At 40.8% G+C, this 24,602-nt stretch overlaps 3 protein-coding genes across 3 annotated transcripts; 2 read left to right on the forward strand and 1 right to left on the reverse strand.

Moving 5' to 3' along the window:
- Positions 1-499: 499 nt before the first annotated feature.
- Positions 500-3,160, forward strand: LOC145456499 (AMMECR1-like protein). Its single transcript, XM_080334614.1, has 5 exons — positions 500-798; positions 945-1,055; positions 1,430-1,544; positions 2,269-2,359; positions 2,451-3,160. Exons 1-5 carry the CDS (start codon positions 575-577, stop codon positions 2,618-2,620), a joined length of 711 nt encoding a protein of 236 aa, XP_080190740.1. The 5' UTR covers positions 500-574; the 3' UTR covers positions 2,621-3,160.
- Positions 3,161-11,087: 7,927 nt separating this feature from the next.
- Positions 11,088-14,598, forward strand: LOC145456500 (anaphase-promoting complex subunit 10-like). The gene is made up of 6 exons (XM_080334615.1): positions 11,088-11,238; positions 11,427-11,604; positions 11,668-11,758; positions 11,866-11,986; positions 13,380-13,484; positions 13,552-14,598. Exons 2-6 carry the CDS (start codon positions 11,454-11,456, stop codon positions 13,702-13,704), a joined length of 621 nt encoding a protein of 206 aa, XP_080190741.1. The 5' UTR covers positions 11,088-11,238; positions 11,427-11,453; the 3' UTR covers positions 13,705-14,598.
- LOC145456498 (uncharacterized) lies at positions 14,157-21,830 on the reverse strand. The gene is made up of 7 exons (XM_080334613.1): positions 21,581-21,830; positions 18,061-18,201; positions 17,964-18,003; positions 17,797-17,893; positions 15,008-15,184; positions 14,437-14,552; positions 14,157-14,341 (listed from the first exon to the last, which is right to left on the reverse strand). Exons 1-7 carry the CDS (start codon positions 21,627-21,629, stop codon positions 14,251-14,253), a joined length of 711 nt encoding a protein of 236 aa, XP_080190739.1. The 5' UTR covers positions 21,630-21,830; the 3' UTR covers positions 14,157-14,250.
- Positions 21,831-24,602: the final 2,772 nt, after the last annotated feature.

The raw sequence follows: 24,602 nt of genomic DNA on the forward strand, positions 1-24,602 counted from the left end.
CTTTTGTCGTAAAATATCAACCCAATGTGAGCTGTCTTAAACTGAACAATTGATCGTGACGCGCCCTGTGTGGTCAGGTGATTGCGGTGAAAACCAACCTTTTACACAGAGCTTTGACAGAAGGTCAAAAAGGAAGTTTTTGGGATTTCCAATCGAAGATATCATATCAATGTCACATTCGATAATTGCACAATCGTGATTTGCATATAATTCAACGCCGTCGACCGACGATAAATATTGAAATGTCCTCAAAGCGGAATAATACCATAGTCGTTTACAGCTATAAACGACTATGAAATACATAGAGTTGTTGTCGTATTTAAAAGAAACGAATACACTCGAAACTCTGACAAGATATTCTATAAATGTATTACAGTACTTCGATCCGATATCAGATGGAGTATCAATACTGGTGCAAAAAGGGGCCTTTTTCTCACTTTTCGCTGGACGCAAAATCAGTGTTTCCCATAACCAACAGTTATGCTGCCCATGAATATATCAACATCGAAACTCGATGTACCTCGTACATTTTAGTCGCTCAGTGCTCTGATTAAAACGCCTTGAATACTTCAACATGTCAGCTGGATGTTGCGGAGAAAAGGAGACGAAAATGAACGATGGGTCAGAAGGCAAGAATTCATGTGATGATAAAGTGAACAGAATTGCAGAAAATAGCGCAGGTCCTGTGAAGGATACGGTGATAACTCGGGAAATGTGTTTATATTGCTTCGACGTTCTACGCAGTTATCTCTTCAACTACAAACTACCACCAAAGCCAGTATTTACCAATGATGCTTAGTAAGTATTTCGGATTATTTTCAGGCTGCTTGAATTGAAAGTATATGGCTTCCTGGGCTATCCATACACTGTACCTTGTGGCAATTGTATAGAGCTGACTTTTGAGTTCCTCCTCGTATTTACAGTTTCATTTAATCTCTTCTCAGTCCATTATTTGTCACATGGACAACTGGAACTGATAAACAACTTCGCGGATGTATTGGAACTTTTAGCCCTTTGTCGTTGCATGATGGCTTGAGAGAATATGCAATTACCAGGTATGCTACAAAAGTGATTAAATGATAATTTATGTTATAAGGGAGCAGTTGTGGTTATGAAAGGTTTTTAGGCTGTGTTTGGAACAGTTAACCAGATTATTGATTAATATTTGGTCAAATTTTCGTTTCATCCGTTTTAGTTGAATTTTGTTGGATGAATTCGGCGGTTTCTCCAGAAATCTCGCATCGATCCCGGTAACAATTCAATAAAAAATCTCAGCGAAAGTGAATAAATTTTAGCAAATCGGGTTAAAAAGATGAAGGGGTGACTGATGTTTCGAGCAACGCATAATGCCTCATTTCATTTTATGGACGATCTGTTAGTGTATGTTACGTTAGTACAGTTACAGAAACAAAATTTTCTCTTTATTCAGCGCACTGAAAGACACCAGATTTCAGCCTATTGGGACTGATGAACTTTCCCGTCTACACTGTTCGGTATCGTTACTTACAAACTTTGAAGACTGCAGGGACTGTTTCGACTGGCAGGTAGGCCTACACTGCAGAGATGAGCGGATTTGGAATTTCTATGTCCTAATCCAATCCAAATCCGAACCTTCAAATCCAAATCCTAATCCATAATTTTTTCATAATCAAGTCCATGTCCAATCCTAATCCGATTCTAACTGGAATGCTAATTTATGCAAGGGAGGAATTGGAAAATTTCTTTCACAACCAACGATTCCCTTGATTCAAGATAACTTGATAACCATAAGAACATTAATAACTGATCTGAATAAAGTTTGTCGCCATTCGCCACACGACGTATCAATCTCCCAAAAAATAGGTAAATCCAATCCAAATCCTAATCCATTCAGAAAAAAATATCTAATCCAATCCAAATCCGACAAAATTTCTCAAATCCTGTTTTTTCAAATCCTAATCCATGCTCATCTCTGCTACACGGATGATGGGTATTCATGAGTTTATGAGTGACGCATTTAGATTGAAGTCTCACATTTGCGAGTTTTAAGTTGGATCTATTTTTAAAGCCTTCGACCTGAATTTTATTACCTTGATAATCTGTGATAAATAGGATTGCGATATTTCAATGCTAATAAGCATACAATGTCGCTAATTTGAATACATATCATTGTTGCGAACGACAAACAACAATATGCAAATTCGGTACATGCGTAATAATGCCATCAGTGTACTGTTTCAAAGAAAATTTGTGCTCCTAGGCCTTCAGTAAATGTGTTATCTATTTTAGATTGGGACTCACGGAATCAGAATAGAGTTTGCCAACGAGAGAGGCCACCGCAAGAGTGCTACTTACCTTCCTGAAGTCAGCAAAGAGCAAGGTAAGCCTATAATATGTAATGTACCACACAATTTCCATAAGGTTTGGCATACATGACAATTCGCGTGATCACATCTATCATCCACTTTTAGGATGGAATCACACTCAAACGATTGAGCATCTCGTGAGAAAAGGTGGTTACCGGGGCGAGGTCACTGCTGAATTCAGATCTGCCATCAAAACTAGGCGGTATCGCAGTGAAAAGATATCCATTTCCTATCAAGACTATGCATTATCCAGAGGACTGAATCCCACAATGTAGTCACATTTTCAAGGACAGTCCCTTTGCCACCCATTAGTTCGAATAGTCCCTCGAATATGCTCAATTGCTGTCTGATCCAGGGGTAATCAACATCGTGTAGGCACGGTTTCTCTTATTCGTACATTGGTAGAGGTTTGGTACCTGCTTCCAATCTTCATTATCACCGGCGATAAACGTCTTACCTCACCATCTACAGTCGGTATATTGACTTCATGCTACTAATCTGAGCCGGATACTATCAATTTTGTGACCATCTGGCAATGCTGAAATTATTGACACTTTCTGGGCTAGTTTTCGACAATGGCATATATTTGACCAATCGCTGGCAGTTTTATACTTCATTTTAGTTATTTAGGCCTTGACTGTAGGCTGAGTGTCACAAATTGTGATATGTTACTCTGTCAGTATTGTATTGGAAATGTTGAGAAATATTGCTTATTGAAATAAGCCACGAATGTTGGCATATAATGGGCACATTATATTTGCACAAAACGGTATATTGTGGCTATTTCATTGGATAAATACTTCGCTGCCGTGGTGTGTCAGCTCTTACCTTGAGTATGGGTTGCTTGATGTTTCATAGGGGGATTTTGCTAATCCTCAACACTCTGTGAAGTTGGCTGGACTTTCCTCCCGTTGCGGTGATATCAGGGCTTAATATTAGCATATGCAGTGCCGCAAGATCAGATGATGTGAGTAGGCGACCGTAGCATGCGTCTTGTTGACCAGCATTCTCATGGAGAGTGTATCAAATTGGTCTTGGGACGTTGGCTTGTGAACGTTTTATTGTACTTGGCAATGCTTGGCTGTCAGCAGACAAGTTATTTTTAATGTCTCGGAACACTATCCTAAGATCGTGATATTCGTATGTCTTCGTTTTTATCCGCTCAGGATGCACCATCTACAGTGCGATACTGGGATACAGAATGCCATGAGCATCCGTCATCCATGATGAGCTGATAGGCGTGGTAGTGAGATAGTGGTAGCGGGATAGTGTAATGGTTATGCGTCCGGCTTCTCGAGCGGTAGGTCGTGAGTTCGATCCCCGGCCGGGTCATACCAAAGACTCGAAAATTGGTATCCGCAGCTATCCTGCTAGGCGCTCAGCAATAACGGATAGCATGGAGGAGAAAAAAACGGGGGCGCAGACTAGATGACCTCATGGAGCCGTATCGCAACTCCGTCGTCAAAGCATCTCGATGGTGCAGGCGAAAAAGAATATCATCTCTCTCTCTCTCTCTCTCTCATGTTTAACCTCGCCATTCGACCATTGGTTAAGTAGGGTTACCAAATGCCCGCCTTTAAGAGGATTTTTTCTCCTTTTTCAAGAAATCGAAAATGTCCTCCTTTTTGGCGATTAGTCCTCTTTCGCATCGACAGTCAGGTGATTGTGCATTATGTACAGGCAGAACTCAAAAGGTCATGAACGACGCGAAATGTGGATTTGACTGCGAGGACGAACTTGGAGCGGGTTTCTTGGCAGTGGATATTGGGAAAATGACGGTAATCGCAGTCAACAGAGCGGTATTCCAGACAAAAATCCTCAAATGAACCATATTTTCGTCCGATTTTATAACATCCGGATCTCAAAATATGGTAAATCTAGGTAATGGACTTATTGGTTCCTTTCGTAGAACAGGATGGAGTGTGTTCAGCTTGCGATATCGATTCTCTAGGAAACCGCCTCGATAGATCATACACTTTGCATTGGGACTTCCTGCCATGCACCTATTAATAACGTAGTAGCCTACACATATTTGAAGTGACGTAGCTAGGCAGTCGAACCAGCTCCCATTTCAAAATCACCCGCTCATTTGAAGCGCCGATTCTATCTCCGAAGTGGTATTTGACAGAGGTGGTCAGTAACGAAGTACTTCTACTTTTTCGAAGTACTCAAGTAGTTTTCCTCTACTTCTGGTACTTACTCAAGTAGATCTGATTTTCGCTACTTCTACTTCGTAATATTTTGTGATCTACTTACTTACTTTTCGCTATTTTCAGTTTGTCAAGTAGAAGTAGTTCAATCTTCCAATCAGGAAGATAGCCTGAGGAATTTCGGGGCTGTTTTCACGGAGCATCAACATTTAATTTTCATAAAAGTTGAGTAAAGCCCAGAATTTTCTTCGCGCTTCGCGCGCAGTGGATACGGAGTTGCCAGTATGATTTCACGAAAGTATCGATGAATATAATTTACGTAGCGGGTTGGCGTGATTCCGTTCACACAGGGATATCTAGAATTAGATATCCCTGCGTTCACACCACATTGTCGCCCTTCGCCCATATGAAATAATTCATCACAGTATATATGGCTCATCATATCGTTTGAAACTGATGTTTCGCAATCCATCATTTACCTGTCATATCGTAATCTAGCATATCCATGGCACGTCCTAACCTGGTAAAGTGGACTCTGACTTTTTTGTTAGTTTTAGTGCTGTTTTAGCATAACGCCTTTGAAACTTTCTGAACTGAAGGCATGAAAAACATGTTCCCCTTTCAGAAGTAGTATTTATGTTTTATTTTCAATTCCCAGTATCATATACTTTGAGTTATAATTAATATCAGTTCTTTTGTCTGGATAAAATACATGTTGAAGTATAAAAGCAAGTGTAGTAGTGCCTTTAATTTCCTGAAATAAAGCTAGACAATATGACATTTTTACGGTCCCCCATATTTTTATTAACGTTTACTAATCGCGCAAAGTGTTTACACCGTATCCTATACAACTTCTCCGTATTGCTCTTCGACTAAACTACGGACCTTATAATATGGGGGATGGCGCCATACCATGCTATTTTCTAAAACGTGCTGTTCGAGAAAACAGAGGATAAGTATCGCATTTCCATAATAATCCTATGATTTTCATCCTATGATGTGGATGAATGCTTATGCTATCGAAAATTGGATACCTGCTGGTATGCATTAATCTGAATCAAGCTCGTCACCTTTCGCACAGTTCAATTTGCACCTTTTTACAATCCATGTGAACGAATTAGGATCGTTTTCAGAACTACTTACTTACTTGAGTACTTTTAAAGTCAATAAATTCTACTTCTACTTCAAGTAGTTTTAGGTTGTTTATGGAAGAAGTACTTCTACTCGTACTTGAGTAGATTTTTTCGTCGCTACTTCTACTTCTACTTGAGTAGCTTTCTTGACTACTTTGACCACCTCTGGTATTTGAACAGGGTTGTAACCAAGTCACGAGGTTTCGAGTCACAATTCAATCTCACTTTTACAGTTTTGACTCGAGTCAAGTCCGAGTCCAAGTCACGGAGTAAAGTTTCGAGTCCGAGTCATGGTGTTTTGACTCGAGTCCAAGTCATTGTGTTGAGTGTTCACTGAACACTGTTCAGTTCCGAGTTAATGACATGTGAATCCAACTTCTTACAACTCTGCTCGGTGATATCGATCGAATGCTTCGCATTCATAATATACTAATTTCCTCACTTTTAATAGTTCTTAGTAGCATTTTCAAGTACCAGTACTGATAGACGAAATAATATAAGTGTGCTAACTACATTAGTCTTCGAAATTGCAATGAAATGCGTGATCTTGTAGACCCAGTCTCGAGTCACATGACTTGATCCGAGTCATGCGCAATGACTCGAGTAGGCAAACAAGTCGAGTCAATACACTAATTGATTCGAGTCGGGTCGAGTCATTTTTTCATTAAAAAAAAATGACTCGAGTCAAGTCGAGTCACCAAAAAATCATGACTCTAGTCATTACAACCCTGTATTTGAATGTCATTTAAATGAATGTTGACAACGGACATGCTCGAATATTGGGTTCGTATTGGAAGTTTGCCGTAAATATTTCCCAGTAAAGCAATACCAATTTGAAATCGTGTGTGCCTTTTAGTTTTGGCGATATCCATATCTTTTGACATAGCAGATATAAGAGGTCACGAAATAACATAATGTAACGAAGTCAATAACATAACATAACATGGTTGGGTTATATTTTTATCTGAACAAGTCACACACAATGTACAATGCGATAAGACACAATGCGATGTCATGAACAGATAGGAGGATGTAGAACGACACGCATCAGTAGCGATCCTTTACTCTAACATCCACCTCGGCCTAGAGTGCCCGATGTCACAGTTCTTTTTCGATGTTGATCTCTTTGAAGCCCCGGCCCTTTCTACTAGTTCTTTTCCATTCATTGTGAGTGCTTTCTTTCGTCGGGTCTTTTTCTGGGCTTTTTTGTCGCCGTAAGAACGGCAACGGCAGGGGAAGAGGAGCCCAGATAAACCTCCGGCGGGAATCGAACGCGGTTCGCCTGTGTGCTGGGCGCTTATCGTAACCTAACTATCTCCCCTGCCAACGGGTCCGCTCGAAGAGGTTTAATTCTTATTTAGGAGTCCTACTTTTTCCAACACACCTCACTCAGCTGTACCGGTAAATCTGATTACGTGAGCAGATAGGGTATAAAATATTGACAGCAAAATATATGCAATTCCCGATCATATTGATCAATTCAAACATGAATTATATATATCTTTTCCGCTTCTCGCGTTTAGTCGAAATACGGCGCAACGCACTGAAGAGTTGACCCAATGTAGCATGATAAGTAGTGGGGAAAAAGCGTACAGGCTCAGGGGGGCTGAGGGGGTTCTGGGGGGCGAAATTCGATTTAGATCCCTGTGGGGAGCCCAAGCCCAACGTTTTTTGGGGGGAGGCTGACGAAGTGCTGTTACGGTCCTGGTAGGGAATGAAGGCTCGGAATAAATCTGAAGTGGGGAATGAAGACAAAAAGGTTGGGGACCATACTGCTATATAGCCGACATAGCCTATAATTTTCAACACGTTCAGTTCGGTTTATTAGCAATTATTATCAGTTCAATACACCACGCAAAAATTGCGATACAATGAAAAGATAGGAAGGTGTCGAAACGACTTGGAGGAGTCTTTGGTATCAGACACCCGCCCACCTTGGCCTAGCTAGGCGATGTGAAGAGGAGGCATGCACACTAAATGAAAAGTAAAAGAAGATAGTATAGAAAAGCAATAGCGACAAAAATGGGATGACATGGCACGGAAGGCGAGATCGATAGGTCAGATGGTCCATAATCTTGAGGGCGGACTAGTATTTATTTAGTAGGCCTAGATGTCTTGTATAATTTGACTTGAATGGGGACACTCGACAAGTGGTCATGCTCGGTCGACTGTCGGATGGTCATGATTCCATAGACTACTCCTAAGTCGCTTCGACACCTTCCAATCTTTTCATTGTATCGCATTTTTGTGGTGTATTGAACTGATAAAAATTGCTAATAAACCAATAATGATATTTGACAGAGCGATGATCTTTTCGGCCAATCATATGATATTTGGACGACGCGGACGCGCGTGTGTTGTAGGCTACTTGGGCGCTTTTGATTCCGAAGTAAAAAAATCATTGGAATATTCGGGGTAATGACCGCAGTGGAACTGATACATGAACTTGGAGATTTCTAGTTTTCGCATATACTAATTGCAAATAAACCAATGATGTTTAGGACACCGAATCTCTTCAGCAGCGACTTATTGTTGGATGGGCAACCAGGCCCCTTTGAGGTTCTAGCTCTGACACGGAGTACGTTATATGTTGTAGTTTTAGCAGTGACTCGAATTCAGTTTCACTGACAGCCTCCTCCCCGAAACAGAGGATGCCATATTGTAACTTCGATTGGATTAGGGATTTTAAGCAGAAGAACCCAGACTGGCATGAAACGTCTAGGCTGTAGAACAGGCCACACTTCGGTGAAAATGTAGTGTCTATATAGGGACTGAATATGACTCTTCTAGTACATATCCGAGTCCAGTAAAGCCCCTAGGTATTTAGCATTTTCCATGTTGGAAACGGGCTGGTCAGCGATGTTAATACTGTTTTTATTTAGTTTACTGCCAGCCGTCCACTCATGCACTTTGAGCATTTAGTCACTAGTCAAGGCATCCAGTTCTGCCGTCAAAGATGCGGAAGAGAGGAGGTGAGTATCATACGTAAAGGCTACCCCATTTCCACCCGCTTTGAAAAACAATTGATTTCTGCTGTCGGTAAATGTTACGACACAGTCAAAACCAATGTGATTTTTACAACAACGCAACTGCTCCCTTCAACACGCAAAGACGTGCTTCCTGCACTCCAACAAAGTAATGTAGTGTACGAATATAGGGGCCACTGTGATTGTGGCTACGTGGGAAGAACGTCAAGACGTCTGCAGGACCGCATAAACCAACATGTCCCCAGATTTATCAGAACACGTGCGTCACGCGATGTGAAAAGCTCACCCTTAACTCATCCACTTAAGATTGATGCTGATCGATCAAAGGCCATTAATTCTGCCATCGGCAAACATCTGTTGGATAATCCGATTTGTGCGAATAATTATCGAGACGACCGATTTCGAATCGTAGGACGAGGCCGTTCACAATTCCATTTGTGTGCCTTGGAATCAACTTTTATCAAAATACACCAACCAAAACTCTGTCAACAAAAGGAGTTCGTGTATCACCTAAAAATGGTACATTGAACGCTCTCTCATTCGAAATTTCATGCTGGTGACGTCATATTTTGTGATACGATTGTTGATATACAATGTTCTTTCCAATTCTCTACTAGTTGCTGACGATTACCCCTGACGAGTGTCAGCCGAAAATATTCGGGTTCATTTCAATATGAATATACTATTTAATACTATAGAAATTAAACATGGAACGGCAACGACCGATTTTGCAGCTTCGTTCCGCTTCGCCGAGGCTGGAGTGGAGAATTGTTATGCGTAAGCGACTGCAGGATTTCTGGCACTCCAAAAGCTATCTTCCCGAGCGCAGAAATTATTGAATCTGCATGGTCTTGATCGAAAGCTACTGTTGCACCGATTCCCAAAATATATATTAAAATAATAATCAGGCCCTGATCCACCTAGAATCTGTCCTCCAAGTCTGAAATATCGGCATTGTTCAGAACAATCGGGTAACCGCAACACGATGGCCATAACAATGACCCATTGCGACTCTCCCATTGTTCGAACGATAGCAAAGTTACGACTGAAAACAGAGGTAGGATTCGAAGTCACGCCACCATTGAGAATATTTTAGATAATTCGACTTGAATCGAATCACTATGAAAATTTACATGACTTTACCATAGCCATTATAGGTTGTGACAATAGGTTATTAACCCTGAGATTACCCTATGGTTTGGTAATAATTTATATTTTACAATTTTGCCAATTAAATAGTATATTCATATTGAAATGAACCCGAATATTTTCGGCTGACACTCGTCAGGGGTAATCGTCAGCAACTAGTAGAGAATTGGAAAGAACATTGTATATCAACAATCGTATCACAAAATATGACGTCACCAGCATGAAATTTCGAATGAGAGAGCGTTCAATGTACTATTTTTAGGTGATACACGAACTCCTTTTGTTGACAGAGTTTTGGTTGATGTATTTTGATAAAAGTTGATTCCGGCAGATTGACGCTACGTAACAGGAAATTTCTACGCAAGATTGAGCCGTACTTCCCGAACCAAAAGCACACGTATTTTCAGCCAACGGTCTCGTCTCCCGGCACAGCTACGTCACCTCAAGTCGTTTCGCCACCCGCTCTAAGTGGACAGTCGAATGAGGTAGACCCTGGCTTGCTGAGACCCACCGAATCGAGTGCAGAAGATCATCTACCAGCTGAAGTACCGATCGACGACACTAGTGTACCCGCACCGTCTAACAATAGACGCCAGCGCTCAGGCAGAAATGTTACCCCGCCAGTATGGCACAAGGACTACGTTATTGGGGCACAAATTTTATGTTGATTCCCGCTTCAATCGCCATTAGAGTATTTGGTTGGACGTTCCCTACACGCTGTATTTTGAACTCCTCACTCAATGCTCGTTGATTTCGTTAGGAGTTGGGGGGGATGTGTGATTATCTCTTACTACTATCTCTCTCTCTAGTAGTTTCCCTAAACGCATGAGCGATCTCGTATTCTTGTTGTTGTGATTGTGCGACGTGCGTGCATGTATGTATTAGCACCCACGTCTTGTGAGTTGTTGGAGCAATAGGGATTAGGCTAGTAAATGCAACTGTTCTTTTGTATTTCAGTTTGATCATTTATTACGGTATTTAACCTATGAATAAATGCAAAGTTGCACTTTTATCAAAATACATCAACCAAAACTCTGTCAACAAAAGGAGTTCGTGTATCACCTAAAAATAGTACATTGAACGCTCTCTCATTCGAAATTTCATGCTGGTGACGTCATATTTTGTGATACGATTGTTGATATACAATGTTCTTTCCAATTCTCTACTAGTTGCTGACGATTACCCCTGACGAGTGTCAGCCGAAAATATTCGGGTTCATTTCAATATGAATATACTATTTAATTGTATATTGAAGTTCTGTACCTCCAAGAAGCTCTTCAAATTTTGCCAATGTGCAAAACACAAACTTCACGGCTCATTGAAAAATTGGTACCTGAACTGGGGAAAACCCATTCCAGTGGGCTGCGCGAAATTTTCAAGCTGTCCTTCAGCGTTTTAGCTTAGTTCGTATTTATAGGCTAGGCTAGACGACGTTGAATAAACTGTATACAAATAGAACAGTCGAGTCAAGCAGGTGAGCCAAATTCACTATTCAATTTTGTTTGACGCGCAATCCCGGATTTGCAATAGCAGTGGATGATTGTGCTGTTATGATGTCATTCCTGATTCGGGTTCCGACTTATAGTTCTTTATACATACTGTAGGCTTCTCCGTACTGGCTACTGACTTTTCTCTGACCACTTAACTTTTACACTGTTACAGATCCACTGGAATCGGTACTGCTAGAATATGTCATCTGATGATGATCTTGCGCAAAACGCGACATTCGATCTCGGACCGTGTCTCTACAAACTGGTAGATAGTTTGGACGCCTGCATTGATGTAAATAGCCGAGAAATAGGCTCTCAAGCAGTTTGGTCTGTGTCTTCCTGCAAGCAAGGTATGGGAATAGAATAAGGAAAGAAGTGGTTACACAATGTAAATAATTAATACTTTTCAACAGGCTATGGTGTTGGATTGTTACGAGACGATAGCCTGGATACTTACTGGCAGTCAGACGGTACTCAACCACATATGGTCAATATACAATTCAGGTAGCCTAGCCGGCCATATACCATGTGCATGTCATCTGTTCTGACGAGAACGAGAAGACCTAATTGACAAACTGCATAAAAAGATTCAATTATTTCTTACTTTACAGACAAAAAACTGATATAGACTGTGTCGCTATTTACACGGACTATAAAGCTGATGAAAGCTATACACCGAGCAAATTGTCATTTCGCGTTGGGAATCACTTCCATGATTTGAAAGAACTTGAGGTCAGTCATTCCTCCTGATATATAGAGTTTAGAAATTATTGGTTACAGCCATTATGTTATCTGATAGTCGTTGACTGTCATAGTGGTTTCAACCAATACCTCTTGTATCCATATTGATATTTTTCCATAATATGGTAGCAATCACTTGACAAAATCTGGCGATTAAAAATAGGAATAACTCAGATTTATGAGGAATACTCAGTAATGTGTCAGTTATGAGGCAATTTTACTTCTTGAAGTAGCTTGTTTGGTTTTGTACCCTGTACTTCCAATTCCAATTTTGAAGTTGAAGTGTATACTATATTAACGTGTTGAAACTTTGATAGAGCCACATCGTTCTCATGACTAAATGGAATGATTTAGCCATGGTTTTACGGATGGATCTATTTTGTCAATGTTGGCAATATTCTTGCACCCATGACCCACAGGCTGTATATCACTAGACTATTGCATTCCAATTACCTCAAGTGATATTAGGAATATACCGGCCTCTCGTAGGTGCCAACAAACATGAGGCGGTCATATTGGCCAAAACGTTTCATGTCTTGATGTGCCTTGGCGACAAAATGTTGATGCCTAATAGTCTCACAGAGGTTGTACTGTACATCCCTTGGTTAAAGCATTCCAACACTCTCACTCAACTGAAATCAGGTTTTGGTCTCTCATAGTTGTGAATACAGCTGCCCGCAGCATCGGAAATATCATTCAATTTAACATAATAATGTCAGCAGCAGTTGTAAGGAACTGTCCATCCATCCAGTCAAGGATACCGTTGTAGTGTGTATAGATGATGAATGTAATCGATGACGCTACTCTAGTTGAACAATGAAATATTTCCTGGAAGAGTCGTCGATGTGAACATTGATGAAATGGATACACCCAGGTTTTACAATCAGCAATTGCATCTGCAAAATTTCAAATATCGGCGGAACCAAAATTCATTTTGCAGCAATGCATCAGCATGACTTCTTGCAATCTACTTTTTAAAAATGAATTTCTTAAATTGGCGTACTTTTAAAATTTTGGTCTTCTGCTACGCAGTATAACTTGGTACATGACTTGAAAGTCAGTACTTCTCTTTGCACTCGAGCATGAATTTACTACTTATTTATCATTACTGAGAGCTTTGACCAGTTACGACAATGCCTACTTATGCATAGTTAGATGTGCCCGTGATGTCATGTAGGCTAAATTTGAAATATAATTCATTTCCGAGTCACTGCTCCGGTCATTTCTAATTGCCATAATCTTGCCAAATCTCTGTGATCTCGTACGGACAACAGTAAACCAGAGAAATACAAATCATTTCTCGTAAATTTTCCCATATTTCATCACGGAAATTTTCAAAGATTTCAAGTAGCCTATTCAACCATGTCGTTTTACTTGTAATCAGAACATATTTATGCAAGAGCCGTCGGGGTGGGTCGTGATGAAGCTTCGGGACAAGTTTGAAGGGAAACCTGTCCGAGCGTTTTTCTTGCAAATTGTAGTGCTTGTGGTGAGTAGAATGATTCATAAACCGAAGATTACTTCACATGTAGCGTGGAACCTACTTACCTTCACAGAACCATCAAAACGGACGAGACACTCATATTCGACAGATCAAGGTCTTCTCGGCTCCCAGTACGACGAACTCTATGAACTCTAATTTAGAAACGAAACTGTTGTCGCTACCATTTTCGACCGTAGATTTCAGTATGTACAGTACAGTACGATAAATAGGGACGTGCCCAATGAGTACAAAAGTACTCCTGTTCGAGAGTAGATTTTTGTCAAGTAACATAAATATTCGCTTCAACATCAAGAGCAATATTTTTTCAACAAAAATTACAGTTTCAATACTTCAGTATCCACTGTCACAGCCTCGAATCCCCGGATAGCAATGGTTCTACTCGAAAAATAGATTACCCTCGGCCCCTATTTCTGTACTTATTGACCCTCTTATTGGCGACAAAGTGCTACGAAATGGTCGTGTTCCAGGCGTGTACTGGCATGATTGTCCTTGTGGTTGAGAAAAGGGTAAATATCTAAACCTTACAAGTCATTAGTTCTCATATACGCAACTCGGAATCGAATCACATTACTTCTATCCCTGCCTACGGTATGAGTAGAAACTTCCCAACGATAATCTCTGAACCCATCCTTTCACTTCGTAACAACAGTCTATCAGTAGTTTTGATGGATTTATTAAGAACTTTGTGTAACTACAATCTAGCAACGAAAACAATAGAGATGATCTATCCAAACAATACTTAACGGCATGATCAATACATGGTAACAGTCCTGCCCGTTGTAGAACCCCTCCCAGCTCCGCGACGCCCGCGCTGCTGCCTGCCTCTACCACGGCCTTGCTGCCTGTAGAAGTAAGATATTATACGCGAATTTGTACCGTTATCACAACCGAGTGGCCGCTATACTCTTATCAACTGCATACAACTCATTATGCTTACCCATTTTGCCGCCTTGGTTGCTGATTATATCTTCTGGTTTGGGCAGTCTGTACGTTGATTGGTCTTGCGTTGTTCGACTTTGTCATGTTCGATTGTAAGCGCTTACGTCCAGCAACCTGTAATCACACAATAATAGAGTCGAATACAAAATATCATCGGTTATTCAAGAGTGTTGTCTAAATCAGGGGTTTTCAAATAAAGGGCCACGAGGGCCCGTCCGGTTTTGTTGGAGACATTTCAGATCAGGGTTGTCATGACTACAGTCACAATAGATATTTCGGATCAGGGTTGTAATGACTCGAGTCATGACTACGGTCACAATTTTTTGTGGACTCACGTCGTTTTATTAATGATGGAACTATGAAAGTTGAATTGACTTGTGACTCGGAACCTTGCGACTTGGTTACGAGCCTGTTTTAGATGTCTCATGTAGGCCTATATAAGAACTTGACAAATAGAATGGTGCATGAATTTCAAAATCCTACTATTACACGATATCAGCTATTCAAGTAGGATCGACACCTAATTGCTTAATATTGCAGTAGCTTTCACAGACTCGGTTCACACTTACACGTGATGATTGAAGACCTGGCCTTCTCTGATTGACCAGCTGTTGCCTCTTGTTTCTTTGGTTCTGCTGCGTATTCCGTATCCTCACACCTAGCGTGCCTTGCGTTTTTGCAGCTCCACCTCTTCTACCTGCGGCTTGCCTTGTTGCACCACCTCGTGACCTTTGTAGAGTCTGTGTCTATAAAAAAAACGATATAAATTTGGGAAAAGCACATTGGATCTATAGTTACCAATTGGTAAATTAGAGCCATCAAGTATGAGTCTGTTCAATTTCACTGTTTGTCTGTCATGGGGTGTGCATATCCGTATGCTATGCATATGATGCCAATGCCTACAAAAACTCCAGGTCACAGATTAAAAATTGCAAAATGGAATCCAGATTAGTGGTGCCAATTATCCAAGTTGGTTACATACAGTCATACATACAGGACTGTATCGAATTGGGGTGCACCCCATTGGGGGGCGTCAAAGCATATGAAGGGTGGCGCGAAGCTGCGGTCAACTTAAAAAATTTTCGCCTTGCGTACGATTTACTTACAATTCATAGTTATTGCTGTGTGCTTAGTCCCAATTTCATATTTTAGAATTCTCTCATCAAGTCATAACTTCCATGCCATCAAATTATCAGTTGGGATTGCTAGCATTCTGGTTGCATCAAGTGATGCGACGAAAAGGGGGGCGCGAAATTTTTCACTATCACCAAGTTTGAGAAACACTGGTATGTGTCCACCCCCACGATAGACAAGACAAGAGGTGGAAATTCAACGTTTTGGGTATGCTACTACCAGAGGTGGTCAGTAACCAAGTACTTCTACATTTTACGGGTGCCGGTACTGAAAATGCTAGCCGGTCAGCTACCGGAATTGCGTAGTAAAAAACTGGTGCTGACTGATTTCCTCGTGTATACATACCAGAGTTGGATCAATTGTAATTTGTAATTGAGCTGAATGTAATTAATTACATTTTTCAATGTAATTGTAATGTAATTGTAATTGAAGCATTTTTATTTTGTGTAATTGTAATTTGACAAAAATTTTGCTAATTACAATTTCAATTACATTAAATTGCTATTGAGACCTGACAAGCACAACATAAAATAATTGACTTATAATGCATTCTCTTTAAATGTCGACAAGGAATTTTGTGGATCCATTCGCGGAAGCCCTTGACTGCGCCCTTGCGGGCGAAGTTTTTTATTTTTACCGCTATGCTGGCCTCGGCTGTCATTGTATACAATTATTAGATTACTAACCAACGGATGGATTCGCAACACGTGATTCACGATTGAATTCGCCGAGAAGCGAACGGCAGAGCCGGCTAAAAGCAGCTGAATTGACAGTCCCATAGCTGGCGATCCAAGCGTCGAAATTTGATATGTATGGTCCTAATCGAAAGCTAGTGTCGCACTGATTCCGCAATAAAAGTATATTTCCAGGCAATGGTACCATCCCCAAATAGTCGTGAAACTCTGGGAATCGGCATTGTTCTGAACAATCGCTGGGCGTAATTGGTCATTGTTGTGGTCATGCTGCTGCGGCGCTCTCACTTTTTAGAACAGTCGGCCTTAAACGGCTATTTTGGAGCAGTTACATTGCCTTGACGAGATTTTAATTTGTATTTTCGGAATCAGTGCATCAATAGCTTACGATAAAGACCAGATGCATCAAATTTGGACGCTTGGATCGCCAGCTCTAGGACTACAAAGTTTGCTGCTTTTAGCCGGCTTTGCAGTACGTTTGTCGGTGCATTCATCCGTGACTCACGTTTTGCGCATCTATCCGTGGGTTGGCAATCTACAATACGATTTCAGATCACGATGCTGCATCGTTACTTCGTCTGGCTAACTAACCAGACCACTGGTCACTGGATATTATATAATGTCTTATCTGACAAAGCACGGTTTTGTTTTTACTCCTCATCCTAATTCCTACGTCCCTCGATAAAAATAATATTATTTCTTTAATTATATACTATATACGCAAATCCAACACGTGCATATATTTTAATACTCGTTTCAACGACATACTGCATACTGGAATAGTTCGAAAACGTTTTTTCTTTTTATTAATTAACGGGTATTTGCGTATCATGAATGAAACATGAATAGGCCTACTTGAATTGTTGTTAATTACGACGCTACGGTTGTCAAGGAGCACGGTTGAATTTATGATTATTCAATTACATGTTCAACAGCAGCTTGTAATGTAATTGAAGCGTGCAAGGAGTAATTGTAATTGTAATTTGATATTTTTAGCATAGAGTAATTGTAATGTAATTGAAACATGCATGAAAGTAATTGTAATTGTAATTGAACTGAAATAATGTAATTGATCCAACTCTGATACATACTACTTCCAAATCTACCGTTTTTCAGGCAAAACTAGCTACTTTCTATACGTAGGATTTTTTAAAGTAGAAAAAAGTTTTGAGATATGTTTGCATCACTACGAAATTGATATAACCGGACTTAATACCTTATTTACGACACATCGGACGAAATAGCTCGTATCACGGTAACTGAATAAATTTTCTACAAATTGCACCCATTTGAATTGCCATTAGTCATGTGGAGTGGCTGGACCCTGCAATTTTAGAAGTATCCATCATTATATAATCATTCTAAAATGCGACCCCTCAATCAAATCTACTTTTCTAAACAAGTTACTTCAGTAGGCTACTTTTCACAACTTCATTTTCCACTCCCACTTGAAGTAGTTTTTCCATGTTTTAGAAATCGCTACTTGCCTTGTTATCTAATGATGGAAAGTCAGTCATTTGAGTATGCCATACCTTGTTTCCTTGAATTGGCTTTCCTCTCGAAACAATTCCTGACTTCGTGACGCCAATCTTTGTCTTCTTGGTGATGGCTGCTTTCACGGCCGCGTTGCTGCTCGACAGCCAGAAAGCTGATTACGGACATTGTAAATTCCAGTTGACAATTCAAATTTGCTACTTACGTTTTGGTTCGAGGTCTTTGTCCGGGCTTCGATGTCTGACCTGGAAGTCACAAGTAAAGGGCCTGCTTGTCATTATGTGATAATTCAAGTAATTTACTTGTTTTCAATTGTGTCTTTTTGGCTTTTACTTTCAGCGTATTCGCTCGCCTCTGTGCAGGTGTTAGACTCTTGCCTTGTTCCTTATTCTTTTTCGCTGCATTTGCTCTTTTTGCCTTGCGGTCCAGCTTTATTATCTCATCTACAAGAGAACGAGTTAGATTAAAATGGTGTGACGTTGCTTGGTTCCTCTACTCTGTACAACTATACATAGGCAATCAAACGCCTGCTCGAACCACAATCAGGTAAGACTTAGCTTGCAACATGTCTTCTACACAGTAGAACATGACATATTTCGAACATGCAGAAAATGCAGCTGTTGTCACTTGTTGAGTACTCTAAATCAGTGGTTCTTAACCTTGCCACCAGCGCCCCCCAAAGGGGCGCTGCCGATTTTGAAGGGGGCGAAAATGCTCAGTGGGTATGGGGGCGCTGGGCTCAGGGGGGCGATAAGGAGGTGCTGAAGAAAATTGGCTTCGCAGTAGGTGATGTGGTAGTAGGACATATCCTTAAGGAGTATTCAGAACAAATTAACATCACAGAAAACATGTCAAATACGACCATGTTTGCTACATATGTTTTCATAAATGTACTGGGTTATTATAATTCATATAAAACAAATTGCGTGTACTTTTAGATCGCCAATTTCCCGTTATTTAAAACACTGCCGTCACGCTTGCTAGGGTTATTTTCAACAAAATGTTTCCAATTAGGTATTATATTCCACATCGCACAGCGTGTGAAAATCGAAGGAGGCACTGTTTATCAGTTTTGATTGAGAGTGAGAGCCCCTTGTACATAGCATAAGTTTTGAAACTTTGTGCACGAAATTAATAACTAAATACACTTGTATTTGAGAGCTACAGAATTAAATTGTCAGAATATTTCTTCATCGTATCATAAAGGATGATATTATCTCGTGTTGCGGTCACAACCTCACACGAACGTTCTATAATATGAGTTGCTTTGTTTGGAATACATTCATGTTAAAATTAATAACTGGGTACAGTACTAAATTCAATGTGAGCAGATAAATGCATCCCATTCTCAGTTGACTTACTTATAGTTACACAAAGCACTAAGACAAAATCCGAACCACAGGGCATATGAAACCGTACCCGATTGTTGTTTTAACAACCTTGATTAGACCCTGAATATACCAATTATTACATATTATTATATGGTTTATTATAGTCGAATGGTCCTCGAGCGCGATTGAAGCGCGAAATATTTCCAATACCAAAGTCCCAAAAAGACCGACTGAACTTTGGCCTCTTACCAAGATCGAAACTCATGCAACCCAAACCCCCGATCCGTTAGCTCGAAGGGTGCCCTAAATTTTTTCGGTGAATGAACATAACTTAAACATTATGTTATGACGACTTCCCCACGGAAGAATACGCATAATTATAGAAAATAGAAATAAGCATTTCCCCGTCGGCCATTACCACGCCACGATGCACGAAGACATATGAAGTTCCGGTGAAGATGGGACTCCGAGAAGTTCCTAGAAAACCTTAGCCGAAGAGGATTGCCCTTATGTTGAGCGTAAACTTCGATATATATAAGTCTAATTATTCATATGTGATTAAATAGCTCGTGCCGAATTATCATGTCGTCGCAATCTGCACCCCACAGGACAAATAACATCCATCACAAAAAATTATTTTTCAGTGACGAAATAACAATTTTGAATCGTGTGCTAACTTTTGTTTAATACGACTATATAGCGGACAAGAGGTAACAAAATGACATGTAACGATTTAATTGTACCAACGGGCACGCCCGAATATGTTCAATTATTAATTACGTGGCCTTCATTTTCCAATACAACAGCTCACTCAGCGCTACTGGTAAATCTGATTACGTGGGCTGAGAGGATAAAAAGTTTATAGTGACATATGTATGCATTATGCAATTACATCCTATTTCGTTCATGGATTATAGAAAATTTTGGCTCCTAGGCCTCCTAGGCGACCAGGCCACATAAACTTTGCTGACCATCAAAATCACACGACGGGGTTCTTGGGTGCGAAGCCAACACGAGTTTGGTTTATCACACTATGGGTGACCAAGATAATCATTTGTTTAGAGGGGCTGACGAAGTGCTGTTACGGCCCTCCCTCTGACCCAGGTGGGGGGCACTGGAGCACGATAATTTTTTAAAGGGGGCGCTGGAGGAAAAAAGGTTAAGAACCAATGCTCTAAATGAATTCTTTCATTTTGAAATAGCATGCACTGTGTATATTAAAATTGTGTTCTTAATAATTGTCCACGTATGACGCTTTGAAAATTGGGCACTTCTTCGTTATTCCCCACACATCCAGAAGTTATCACCATGAAACCAATAAATGATTCCCATGAACATGTGAAAATTTATAAACGGCAAAATAAATTGTTTTTCGCGCTAGGATTAGCGCTAGGGGAATATTAGGGTCGGAAAGGCAATATTAGGGTCGGGTGGGAGATATTAGGGTTGTGGGAAGGGTCCGAAGGGAATATTGGGGTCGGAGATATTAGGGTTGGGGAAGGCGGTATTAGGGTGGGTTAGGGTCAAGGTTGGGATATCCTAAGATTATTAGGGTTGCGGGTGCTAGGGTAGGTTAGGGTCAAGGTTGAGGTAGGATATCCCGAAATTAGGGTTAAATTTGGGGTCAGGGTATCCCAAGATTAGGGTTTGGAATATTGTAATCTTCACCCCCAACCCTAATCCTAGGATATACTAACCCCATCTTTGACCCTAATATACCCATCCCTAATATCCCCAACCCTAATCTTAGGATATCCTAACCCCAACCTTGACCCTAACCCACCCTAATATTCCCCTCCCCCATATCCCCAACCCTAATTTTAGGATATCCTAACCCACCCTAATATCTCCCGACTCTAATCTCCCCAAACCTAATCTTAGGACATCCTAACCTAACCCTAACCCACCCTAAAATCCCCATCCCTAATATCTCCCTCCCCATCCCTAATATCTCCCGACCCTAATCTTAGGATATCCTAACCCTAACCCATCCAAATATTTCCCTCCCCCATCCCTAATATCCGTCTATCCCACCCCAACGTGACAAACAATTCATTTTGACGTTTATAAATTTTTCTGTTTATGTTCATGGGGAAACATTTATTGATGTCATGAGGATCATTTTTTCGATGTGTGGGGAATAACGAAGAAGTGCCGAAAATTGAATGACTTTATTATGATATAAGCTAAGTAGGCCTACATAGTAAGCATAAAATGGAACATGGGTAATGTCCCATGATAAAAACTAAATATAATAAATATACCGTACTGGCTAACGACGCAGTAATCAGAAATCAGAATTGTGTTCAATCGGTTTGGGTTTGGCAAGTTGTGGGTTGTGGGTAAGGTGACCGATAGGCGGTGACGCGGGCATAAGGAAATCACCAAGTCAGCCAGTGACTGAAACTATCGAATGTTTACATTCGATACTGAAACTATGAAGGAAGGAGTAACGATTGATATTTTGATATATTAATTCAGCTAAACTCACCCAATGACATATCAATCTTCGCAAACGAGCTAACAGTCTTCGTCTCCATGTCTTGAGGTTTAAATAAGTAGATCTTTATAACACTATTTAATAATCTAAATCAGACAAGTTCTTGACCGAAAAGCAATTTGGCTAAAAGGCCGCTTATTTATTGTAGATCCGGGTCATTTAGGCGAAATCGCGAAAGCCGCCAACACAACAAAGCGGTCGCTGTAGCAAGTCGACACGCTTTCTCGAACGCAGCTGTTCGACGGTTGATGATGAAGCGTATTTCCTATGATATAAGTAAAGCTCTTGTCTTGAGTGAAGTACCGGACAACGCTTTTTCAAATCAATAATGATCCAGTGTAACCGAGACAAATTATGTCCTTACTTGGATAAAAGCGTTTCCAGTACCCTCGCGCCGAAGTATGTTCGGTCCTCACTCGTAATAATGATCTGTGCTCCAAATAAATTGACTGAATTCGAAACTAATGACTGAAACATACAGGACCATAGTATTTACACGACAAAAATAACATGTTCACTTCATTTTCTTAGTAGCTAGTTTCCACGTCTCGTATCGTTGCATGCGCCGGCCACTTTGTTCTCGCTGTGTCCGATATCGCCGTTGCACATTGGGTGCACGTTTGTAATAGAATCCTTTGCAGCATTGCAGCATCCAGCGGCAACGTCGCTGATGTTGTTTTTTAGAAGTGGGCAGAACCTGAATTACCCTAATTAAATAGGGATGTATTACGATTTTGATTGGCACCTGCTATTAATATTACAGAACATACGTAATCGCGAGTACGTCATCGGAATATATTATATAGTATCCCACGTAGCTTTGCATGGAGAATTTGTGCTTGGGGGACAGATTAGCCGATGAAAAGAAGTTTGACCTTGCAATTGCAGAATACAACAAATGTATTGAAAGCTGGACTAGTTGCACACAGGAATCCCAGGTTAATACCAATCAAAGGTAAGGTGAACCAGTCTGTATATCAGTGGTTCTTAACCTTTTTTCCTCCAGCGCCCCCTTTCAAAAATTATCCTGCTCCAGCGCCCCCCAACCTCATATTGTAAGGAATGTAATAAAGACAATGAGTAAGAGGGAGGGCCGTAACAGCACTTCGTCAACCCCCCTAAAAACGATTGCCTTGCGCACCTATAGCATGAGAAACCAAACTTCTGATGGCTTCGCTCCCAAGAACCCCGTAGCGTGATTTCGATGGTCAGCAAAGTTTGTGTGGCCTGGTCGCCCTAGGTACCAAAATTTTCTATAATGCATGAATGAATAGTTGGTAATTACATATATATGTCGCTATAAACTTTTTATCCTCTCAGCCCACGTAATCAGATTTACCGGTAGAGCTGAGTGATGTGTGATTGAAAAGGTAGGACCCCTCAATAATAATTATACATCTTCGGGCGTATACCCGTTGGCAGGAACGAAACGGCACTTCGCCAGGGCCCCCGAAAAAAACTTGGGTCTTCGGCTCCCATACGGTGATAAACCGACCCATCACGTTGTTCGCTTTTGCCACGAAATCAGCTGTACTGTTTAGCGAGCCAGTGCGAAGCGCGAAAACTTTCGATAATTCATGATAAAATCGGTCAGTAAGATAGGGAATTGCATTTATTGCTATCAATTTCTTGTCCTCTCTGCTCACGTTACCAGATTTACCGGTAGAGCTGAGTGAGGTGCAATGTTCCCTCTAAGCTGCGCACGTGCGCAGTGCTGACACGGTCTCTGCGCACAGAAAATCTACGTTACGCCCAACAAATCCGAAGTTATGACCTTTTTTTAGTCGTTACGCACTGTTGTTCAAGGGTCTGCGCAGTGAGTTAGTGGGTGTGCGCAGACTCGTCAAAACGTAAAGGGAACATTGTGAGGTATCTTGGAAACTGTAGGGGCCGTAACTAATAATTAAACATATTCGGGCGAGCGGACCCGTTGGTATGACTTCGTTGCATAATGTTATTTCGTGACCTCCTGTCTGCTATATCAAAAAATATAGAATCACCCAACAGGGATATCGCCCAACAGGGATATCTAGTTCTATATATCCCTGTCGCCCAATCGTACTAAACTAAAAGACGCACACGATTTCAAATTGGTATTTCTTCACTGGCATATAATTTTTCCCAGCCAGATGGAATTCGTCTTCTGAGGTTCAGATTGCCAAGACAGAAACATTCGGTGCCAGTCATTTATAGGCGCCCATGGACAATTAAACCTATATGCCTTTTGTAGGCTATATATAACGAAGTTTTCAGTGTTAATTCGCTCTGAATACTCATTAAGGATATGTCCTACTACCACATCATCTACTGCGAAGCCATTTTTCTCCAGCGCCCCCCATATCGCCCCCCTGAGCCCAGCGCCCCCCATATCGCCCCCTGAGCGTTTCCGCCCCCTTCAAAATCGCCAGCGCCCCTTGGGGGGCGCTGGAGGCAAGGTTAAGAACCACTGCTGTATATAAACCACCCCAGAACTTCAGCATTGTTCTAAAGTTAAACAGCTCAAGTGATTATTACCATATTCTATCAATATCTTATCAGTTCAAAATACAACCAAACCGCGATACAATTCAATTTTGGTGAGCACTGAAAATGATTTAATAAAGCTTGTCAATCAGGCAATCACATATCCACGTGTGCCTGCTCATGCCAAATAGTGTTGAATAAATATGACTACTTCAAGAGCTTCTTGGAGGTACGGAACTTCAATATACAATTGAATAGTATATTCATATTGAAATGAACCCGAATATTTTTGGCTGACACTCGTCAGGGGTAATCGTCAGCAACTAGTAGAGAATTGGTTAGAACATCGTATATCAACAATCGGTATCACAAGATATGACATCACCGGCATGAAATTTCTAAAGAGAGAGCGTTCAATGTACGATTTTGAGGAGGTACACAAACTCCTTTTGTTCGGGTTCATTTCAATATGAATATACTATTCAAATATGACTATGTCAGAGAAAGGCAAGTACACTGAATGAGAAATTTGGAAATAGGACATGCTAAA

This window comes from Botryllus schlosseri, chromosome 14, assembly GCF_051294905.1.
Source record: "Botryllus schlosseri isolate E-star chromosome 14, Bs_hap1, whole genome shotgun sequence".
NCBI classification, from domain to species: domain Eukaryota; kingdom Metazoa; phylum Chordata; class Ascidiacea; order Stolidobranchia; family Styelidae; genus Botryllus; species Botryllus schlosseri.